General features: G+C 43.8%; 1 protein-coding gene across 1 annotated transcript in view; it reads right to left on the bottom strand.

The window, feature by feature from the left end:
- Positions 1-1,030: 1,030 nt before the first annotated feature.
- The window catches only part of APCDD1L (APC down-regulated 1 like), a 74,742-nt gene continuing 66,500 nt past the window's right edge, over positions 1,031-9,272 (bottom strand). The window contains exons 3-4 of the mRNA XM_040331557.1: positions 7,125-7,656; positions 1,031-2,487 (exon numbers count right to left, since the gene is read on the bottom strand). Coding sequence (XP_040187491.1) covers positions 1,729-2,487; positions 7,125-7,656 — 1,291 coding nt within the window. The 3' untranslated portion in view covers positions 1,031-1,728. The remainder of the gene's footprint in view (positions 2,488-7,124; positions 7,657-9,272) is intronic.

The raw sequence follows: 9,272 nt of genomic DNA, 5'->3' as shown, positions 1-9,272 counted from the left end.
CCTTCTACTTACCTTGATGCAGCTGGTGTCCTCGAGTGACTAGGACTACAGCCAACATTTGGCCGCAGGTGCTGGAGGAGGAGGTCCCTGGCTGAGTAAAATATGATATATGGGGAGGGCACATTTATGTAAAGGTTGGGTAACCTATTAAAATACATTTTTGCAAAGACTAAACATTGCTATTTCGTTTTACGTAAGGCAGGGGGGTCTCCAAACTTTTCAAACAAAGGGCCAGTTTATTGTCTTGCAGGCCTTAGGAGGGCCGGATTGTTCCCAGCAGGGGCAGTAGATGTCAATGGCCCAGCATCAGTGAAAATAAATATGGCCCCAGGGTTGGTGGTCAATAGGAAATGGAGTAGTATCCCATCATTGTATCTGTGGAAGATATAGTGCCCCATTGTTGGTGTCAGTGGGAGAAATATTGACTCATACCGTGTTTCCCCGAAAATAAGACCGGGTCTTATATTAATTTTGGCTACAAAAATCACACTAGGGCTTATTTTCAGGGGATGTCTTATTTATTTACGGTATGTACAATAATCTACATTTATTCAAATACAGTCATGTCATCATGACAATCTTAGAGTGGTTGTAACCCCAAAAAGAAAAAAATATATCCTGATCCTTTAAAGCATGATAGCCAGCATAGTGACCCGCCGTAGCTCTTCTTCTCCACTCTGAGCACTGCAGAGGAAGGGACCGCTGACCTTGGAGAGGAGAAGATCTCCAGCCGGTCACGTGAGTGCCCAGCGGCACTGTAAGTAAGGTATTTTCCAAAACAAAGTTACAAAAAGGAGACACACTGCACATTATATAATCTTTTTACAAAACGGATTACATGTTTTTACGACGACTTTAACTAGGGTTTATTTTCGGGGTAGGGCTTATATTGCAGCCATCCCCAAAAATAACGCTAGGTCTTATTTTCGGGGTAGGGCTTATTTTCGGGGAAACGGGGTATCAGTGGGAAGAATAGTGCCCCAAGGGCCAGATAAAGGCTAGCAAAGGACCACAGTTTGGAGACCCCCTGACGTAAGGCAAGGGGCATTGGTATGTGAAGCACCTACATAAGCAAGAGGGTAGATGAGATAAGTTTTATAAGAAGCTTTCACAAGAATAAATATTTTACATCATAAGTAAAAAAAAAAAAATATTCTGTTTTATGGAAAGTAAAACATTCTCCTTTATAAACCAATCATGGGTCCATTTTTTGAGTACTGTGCACTGTCCACATATGGGTGAAATCCCAATGAGCGAGACCAGTCATTCCATCCAGAAGCAGCACAGTACTGGTCTAAAGAGCACCTGTATAGTCATAGGGTGGCAGCAGCCATTTGGCACCAAGGCTGTATACATAAGAATGCATCCAATTTCTTGGCTATAATGTCAATCAGACAGCGGGTCCACATGGGTTCACCCAATACAAAGGAAGGCTTCCCAATGAAGGGTACAGGTTCTCTTCAAGAGTGTGTTGGAAGCCATTTCTGTTCAGTCTCTGAAACACCATCCGGCTTTGGCATAGGAAAACCTCCTCAGCACCTGGACTTTTTACAAAAAAATATATATCTTTTTCAGCAAGTGCATTAGCTAGATAAAATACTATGTACATTATCTTGAAACAATACAAAAGGAAAGCTAAAACCTCAACATATTTTTATCTTTCTTAGAGGAAGATGAGAGTGTCCTGGTATGTCAGAGAACTGCACCTGACAAAACAGACGCAATGAATCAGTTCTGTCTTAAAATATGTAATACAATAAACATTGAGAGCAAGGCCCAAGGATGAGGCCTAGGCAAAGCTGCAAGGCTCGATGCATTGTCTGTAAGTAACCTTTGCTTCAAGGGCTCTGTGAGCGCACCAGAACACTGGATGAGTGAAGGCTGGTATGACGTTGGCCTTTTTTGGGGAGTCGATGGACTGGACCCGTCTGTAGGCCTTTCACCCATGTAAAGAAGGAGACGGCTATGGCTGTCCTGTTCGATTTTAAATAACTCGTATTCAGTGTGGGGGAGGCTGATGCCCAGGGTGGTACAACCTCTGGTGGCTGAAATATCTTGCTCCTCCCCTATGGCCCACGAATCGGCCACACCACAGCTCCTGGGCCGAGACATGTTCAGCATCTGTAAGATGACCTGGTTTAGTGGTTTAACCCAAACTTGGTTCACTGTAAACACCAACTCGGTGCCACCCTTCACACGCTCAGAGCGGACGCCTTTGGTGTAGTAACCAGCGGCACGAAGAGTGAAAGTCGGCTGCTTGCAGAGAGGGTCGGCGTAGTGGTAGTATAATCCTTCCCAAGAGCGGTTATCCGCATGGAACATCAGGTAACGAGTGAGGAAGAGTACGTTAGGACGCACTTCACATTGGCTGCTAACCCATTCGCCTTGAAGGTGGGCCGGAGGCTGTGGAGTGCGAGGCAAGACAGGTGGTTGGTGCTCATTGGCGTTGTATATTATCCCACAGACGTGACATGGGTGAACATGGTGCTGCAAATAGAACACAAGTGTAAGTAAACAGTTCCAGTAATTGCCCCCCACCTCACCAGTCCCTCTTCCTGCCCACATCTGATTCCCCCATGTGCCTGGGACCACCGGCTGGCCTGGGCTTCCCTTAAAGTGGAGTTCCACCCATAAATATAACATTACATCAGTAGTTTTAAAAAAATGTCATTAGTCCTTTACGAATTTTTTTTTTTTTTTTAGATGCCTTCAAAGTGTTGTTGCTTTGCAGAATAGTTAATCTTCCCACTTCCTGCACCTAGGTGCTTAATGCTTCCTAACCTACACCGCACAGACTCCTGGGAATGTAGTGGGTGTAACTTTCCAGGAGTATGTGCACTCCCCAGTCTCAAACAATCATGTGACTTGGACAGCACAGGTGCTGAAACCTGATCTGACACTGCTTGTGCAGCACTGAGCATGTGCGAGATTTGCAAGGCTGAAATCCAGGAAGTCATACAGTCTGGCTTCATGATGCCCACACTTAAGATGGCCCTAGTCAATTTCTATTTTATAACGTGTCTAAATGCTGTAACAGCCTAACAAAACGGACCTTAGTTTACAGACTAACTTTACTAGAATACATTAAGCTTGTGTATTACAGGGGTATTTATATTTAAAAAGTGAAATTGTGGCCGGAACTCCGCTTTAAAGCCTTATGCCTTGACACACGATCACGATTCCCGAAGAGAAAAGTGCGATGTGAGCTTTTTGTCGTGAATTCTAACCGTGTGTATGCTCCATCACACTTTTTCTGTAATGCCGCGTACACACCATCACTTTATGTGATGAAAAAAAACGACGTTTTTAAAAACGTCAATTAAAATGACCATGTGTGGGGAAAACGTCGTTTTATGTCTTGTGAAAAACGACCAAAAAAAAATTGAAGCATGCTTCAATTTTTTTTTGGTCGTTTTTCAAAACGTCATTTTTTGTGTCATCAAAAAATGACCGCGTGTAGGCTAAAACGACGTTTAAAACAACGTTTTTAAACCCGCGGATGCTCGGAGTGCCGTCGTACGTGCTGAACGTAACCGCGCTTTGCTAGAGCTTTTGGAAAAAAACGATGGTGTGTATGCTACGTCGTTTTTGAAAATGAATTTTTTTCATCACAAAAAACGACCGTCTGTACACGGCATGAGAATTCCAGCCAAGAAAAGATTGAGAGTAGGATCTCAATTTTCGTGACAGAAAAAATTTCTATCGCGATCGTCTGTATGCAATTACAACGCGAAAAAAAAAAAAAAAAACGTACATGCTCAGAATCAAGCAGAAGAGCCGAACTGTCTATTGAACTTCATTGATCTCGGCTCGTAGTACATGTTGTACGTCACTGCGTTCTTGACGTTCGGAATTTTGTCAAATATTAGTGTGACTGCGTGTATGCAAGACAAGTTTCAGCCGTTTTTCTGCTGAAAATAAAAACGCGGTTTTCTTGTCGGAAATTGCGATTGTGTGTACGAGGCATGAGGCCCGTTTCACATGAGCTTCAGCTTATATAAGAGTAGTTTGAACAGCAGGCTTTTATAAAGCTGTCAGCAAGCTGTCTCTAATGCCCCTTACACACGATCGGAATTTCCGTTGGGATAAACTCCGACGGATTTTTCTGATGGAATTTCATTCAAGCTGTCTTGCATACAGTCGGGGCACACGGTCGGAATATCCGATGAAAAAATTCAGTCTGACTTTTTCCATCTGAAATTCCGATCGTGTGTACAAGGCATAAGCCTTCAGATCCTGTTTGGAAACTGATTGCCACTTTAAACAAGCTGCTACCCTGTTTCCCCAAAAATAAGACCTACCCTGAAAATAAGCCCTACTGTGTCTTTTGTTGGCATAATTAATATAAGACCCGGGCTTATTTTCGGGGAAACACGGTAGCAGGCTTCAGCAAGCTGTAAATAATTAGCTTGTTTAAAGTGTCAATCAGCACTCCCATTGGGATATGTGAGTTTTAAATTTAGAAACTGGGGCTGAATGGTACTTTAAAAGCTTCACAAAATGCTCTTCAAATGTAAATCTTTGTAAACAGCTTGCTGTTCACAGTGCTCTTATACAAGCAGAAGCAGATGTGAAACAGGCAGCATTCAGAATGTTGGGCAAGTTGTGCTGATCTGGCCTTAAGAAAGGTCATATTAATGTGCAGCCCCTATAGCAGATGTTTTGTCACATATGGCAACCGTCAGAATTGGTAACGGAAGTGATGTTCCGTCGCCGCCATCTTGCTACACCCCGCACTCCTCCAAAGTAAGAATTATCACATGCCTGACGAAGGGGCCATGCGTGGCCATGAAACGTTACACTTTCTTTGTGTTGTGTTCATACAATAAATCATCCGCTTGGACGCTATTTACATTGTTCCATGGTGTGCTGGCAAATATCTTTACTTTACTCCATAGTAAGAATACACAGAGATGGGGGAAAGCTGACATGTTGTTACACCCATTTTGCATTTTACACTTGTATTTAACAGTAAAGTAGGTTTATATACTGAAATCCAGTACTTACAACTCCGTCTGACTGGTATGATTTTGAATTTTAAAAGCAGCGGTGAGCCTTCTCATCTCACAGGTTTGCTAATCTGACAGAAGTTCACTGCTTTTAAAATTCAACATCTAACCAGTTACACGGAGTTCTAAGTACTGTATATGACTATATTCTATGGCCCGGATTCAGAAAGAGTTTACGTCGGCGTATCTATTGATACGCCGCGTAAATTCTAGGATGCGCCGGCGTATCTTCTTTCTGTATTCAGAAAGCAAGATACGCCGAAATTTGGCTAAGATACGACTGACGTAAGTCTCTTACGCCGTCGTATCTTAGTTGCATATTTACGCTGGCCGCTAGGTGTCGCTTCCGGAGATTTACGCGTAGAATATGTAAATTAGGTAGATACGCCGATTCAGAAACGTACGTCAGTCCGGCGCATTTTTTTTACGTCGTTTACGTAAGGCTTTTTTCGGCGTAACGTTACCCCTGCCTCTATGAGGCGTAGCCAATGTTAAGTATGGACTTCGGGCCAGCGTCAAATTTTGCGTCGCTTGCGTAAGTCGTTCGCGAATAGGGCTTTGAGATGAAAGAAAAATCCTGGATCGCCGCACTCCTCAAAAAACGATGTCTTTATTAAAAACATAAAAAAACAACAAAAATTCTAATGGAAAAAACAGCCAAAATTCATGCAGTCAACCAAGAAGTGGATTAGGAAAAAAGAGCTGACATGTTTCGCATCCTGTGATGCTTACTCGTAGCGAATAGGGCTTTGCGTAAGTTACGTTCACGTCGAAAGCATTGCCTATTTGCAGCGTAATTAGGAGCATGCGCACTGGGATACGTTCACGGACGGCGCATGCGCCGTTCGTTAGAAACGTAATTTACATGGGGTCACACTTAATTTACATAAAACACTCCCACATCTTCCATATTTGAATTAGGCGGGCTTACGCCGGCCCTTATACGCTACACCGCCGTAACTCGGGCGCATAATCTTTCTGAATACCATACTTGCCTCTCAAAGTTACGGCGGCGTAGCATATAGGAGATACGCTACGCCCGCCTAAAGATTCACAATTGTATCTGAATCGGGCCCTATATGACTTTCCTGTTAAAAATACGTGTAAGATGCAAAAGGCCGGTGGGGGTAACAACATGTCCGCCTTCCCCCTCTCTCAGTGTATCCTTACTATGGATGAGTGCGGGGTGTAGCAAGATGGCAGCGACAAAATTTCACTACCGTTACCAATTCTGACGGGTCGCCGAATCTGACGAAACACCAGACATTAATGTTTTTCCGAAAGCCAAAACAGGAAGTGGTGTGAAATCTCTTCAGGGGACACCGACAGCAGTGATGGTGATGCGTGCGGCGGGAGGGGGGAATTACTGGGACTGATCCCCTGCATGGCTTTCTCTGCAGCACTTGAAAGCAAGCAGCAGGAAGAGGAGAAGAAGCCGGCTTTCAGCTGCTGTGGAGAGAGGCATACAGAGCATCAGTTCTAGTAATTGCCCCCCACCTCGCCGGTCAACCTTCCTGCCCACATCCAATTCACCCAGCTGCCTGGGCCTCCCGTACAGGACTGGTGGTACCCCCTTGTCTATGGCCCTGGCTACAAAAAAAAAATTAAAGCGGAGTTCCAACCACAATTAGCATTTTTTAAATGTATGTCCTTTCATCCTGCGTTTTTATAATATAAATCCGGTCACTTACTATTTTACAATCCACCGCTGATCTGCATAGATATTAAAAAAAGATAGTTTATAAAACTATATCTACACCGTTGTCATTTTGCTTGTGGGCATTGTGAAGACCACAAGCACTTACTTCCTGGAAGTCTTGGATGGGGAGTGATAATTGGACAGCGCACTGCATCCTGGGAAATGATGACACACATTTCCCAGGAGCATTAGAGGGAGATGATGTCAGAATCCTAGGTGGTTTCAAAGGCAGATTTTGTGGGACCGCATAGCAACAGGCATTTCCAGATAAGTAAAAAAATATATATATATATATATATATATTTTTTTTTTACTTTTTTAGGTCTAATGAGCACAATAATGAAAAAAAAAATTTGGGATGGAAACTCCACTTTAAATACATTTATAAATAAAGAAGCCCACTGTTGTCAACTTACCAAAGCGCTCTGTAGTGCCTGCTGGTATCCATTTGGCCGGTAGTGTGCCCTTTCTGATCGATCAGTATGAGTGTCTCCCAGAAACAGCTTCTCCACTAGTCCTCCCCCTTGTTGTCCATTGTATTGCTTCTCCAATCTTACTAGACTTAACTCATGCATAGAGAAGGTGATGGCAGCAGTGCAGTCTCTGCCCGCCTTAGCACTGAGAAGCTCGTATACCCTCCCTGGTGCCCATGTTCGCCCGGTGGATAAAAAGCCAGAGCAAGTCCTGTTCATCTGGGCCCTGATGTCACTCATGGCTTCCTGGCTGTAAAATACAATCCCCACTTTCTGCAAGTGGTATTCGGATTCGGTAGCCCCCCTTGTAATCCAGGATGCTTGGCGTAGACGCAGTTTTCCCTTGATCACCAGAGAGTAGGAAGGGTGATGACAATGGGGGTCTGTGTAGTAGAACTGGAGAGCCTTGAACAAACGACTAGGATAGAAGGTGTAGGACCTTGTAAGGAATTCTGGGCCTGGTCGCACTTCACATCTGTAATAAGTAAATAAAAAAATAAAAAAACAGCAATAACTTTATGTATAACTTACACTGTCTTGTTTTATTTTTTTATTTTTTTATAGGAACTTGCATTATACATATCCTATATTGCCAAGGGATTGCGTACACTTGACCATCATATATGGGCTTTTTTGGGCATTCCATTCCAAAACCACGGCCATTTGTAAAGAATTGCCCTTCCCCCCACCCACTCTCCTTTGTGGCTCAAACAACCTCTATTCTTCTGAAAATGCTTTTTACAAGATTTTGGAGTGTATTGTGGGAATTTGTACCCATGCAACGAAAGAGCATTTATGAGGTCAATCGTTAATCATGGCTGAAAAGACCCGACTCACAATTAGCGTTCCAATTCATCATAGATATTCAGTTGGGTTGAAGTCAGAGCTAAGTGCAGACCACTCAAGTTCCTGAACACTACAGAAAAGGACCTTCACCAAATCATTCCTAAAAGGTTAGAAATATTTCTAAACAAAGGGGCAGTTTACTGCCCTACAAAGATTACAGGGGGGGGGGGGGCGGACTGTGGCCAATGGGAGGAAAATGTCCTGGTGTCTGTGGGATTAAACAATTCCCCATGATTGCCATTAGGGGGAGTAGTCGTGCCCCATCCTTGATATCATTGGAAGGAATAGTGTGCTATTGTTGGTGAAAGTGGGAGGAATAGTGTCCCATCATTAGTGTCAGTGGGAGGAATAGTGTCCCATTGTCGGTGTCAGCGGGAGGATAAGAGGCCCATTATTGGTTTTAGTTGGAGGAATAGTGTCCCGTCATTAGTGTCAGCGGGGGGAATAGTGTCCCATTGTCGGTGTCAGTGGGAGAAATAGAGTCCCATTATTGCCCCATTCTTGATATCATTGGAAGAAATAGTGTGCTATTGTTGGTGTCAGTGGGAGGAATAGTGTCCCATTGTTGGTGTCAGTGGGAGGAATAGTGTCCCATTGTTGGTGTCAGTGGGAGAAATAGAGTCCCATTATTGCCCCATTCTTGATATCATTGGAAGAAATAGTGTGCTATTGTTGGTGAAAGTGGGGGGAATAGTGTCCCATTGTTGGTGTCAGTGTGAGGAATAGTGTCCCATTGTTGGTGTCAGTGGGAGGAATAGTGTCCCATTGTTGGTGTCAGCGGGAGGAATAGAGTCCCATTATTGGTTTTAGTTGGAGGAATAGTGTCCCGTCATTCGTGTCAGCGGGAGGAATAGTGTCCCATTGTCGGTGTCAGTGGGAGAAATAGAGTCCCATTATTGCCCCATCCTTGATAACATTGGAAGAAATAGTGTGCTATTGTTGGTGAAAGTGGGAGGAATAGTGTCCCATCATTCGTGTCAGCGGGAGGAATAGTGTCCCATTGTTGGTGTCAGTGGGAGAAATAGAGTCCCATTATTGCCCCATCCTTGATATCATTGGAAGGAATAGTGTGCTATTGTTGGTGAAAGTGGGAGGAATAGTGTCCCATCATTAGTGTCAGCGGGAGGAATAGTGTCCCATTGTCGGTGTCAGTGGGAGAAATAGAGTCCCATTATTGATTTCAGTTGGCGGAATAGTGCCCTGTCAGTATTAGTGGGAGGAATAGTGCCCCAGTATTGGTGTCAG

Source organism: Rana temporaria, chromosome 12, assembly GCF_905171775.1.
Source record: "Rana temporaria chromosome 12, aRanTem1.1, whole genome shotgun sequence".
NCBI classification, from domain to species: Eukaryota; Metazoa; Chordata; class Amphibia; order Anura; family Ranidae; genus Rana; species Rana temporaria.
The sequence above is the reverse complement of the archived record's forward strand: the minus strand, read 5'-3'. Positions and strand labels throughout refer to the sequence as shown.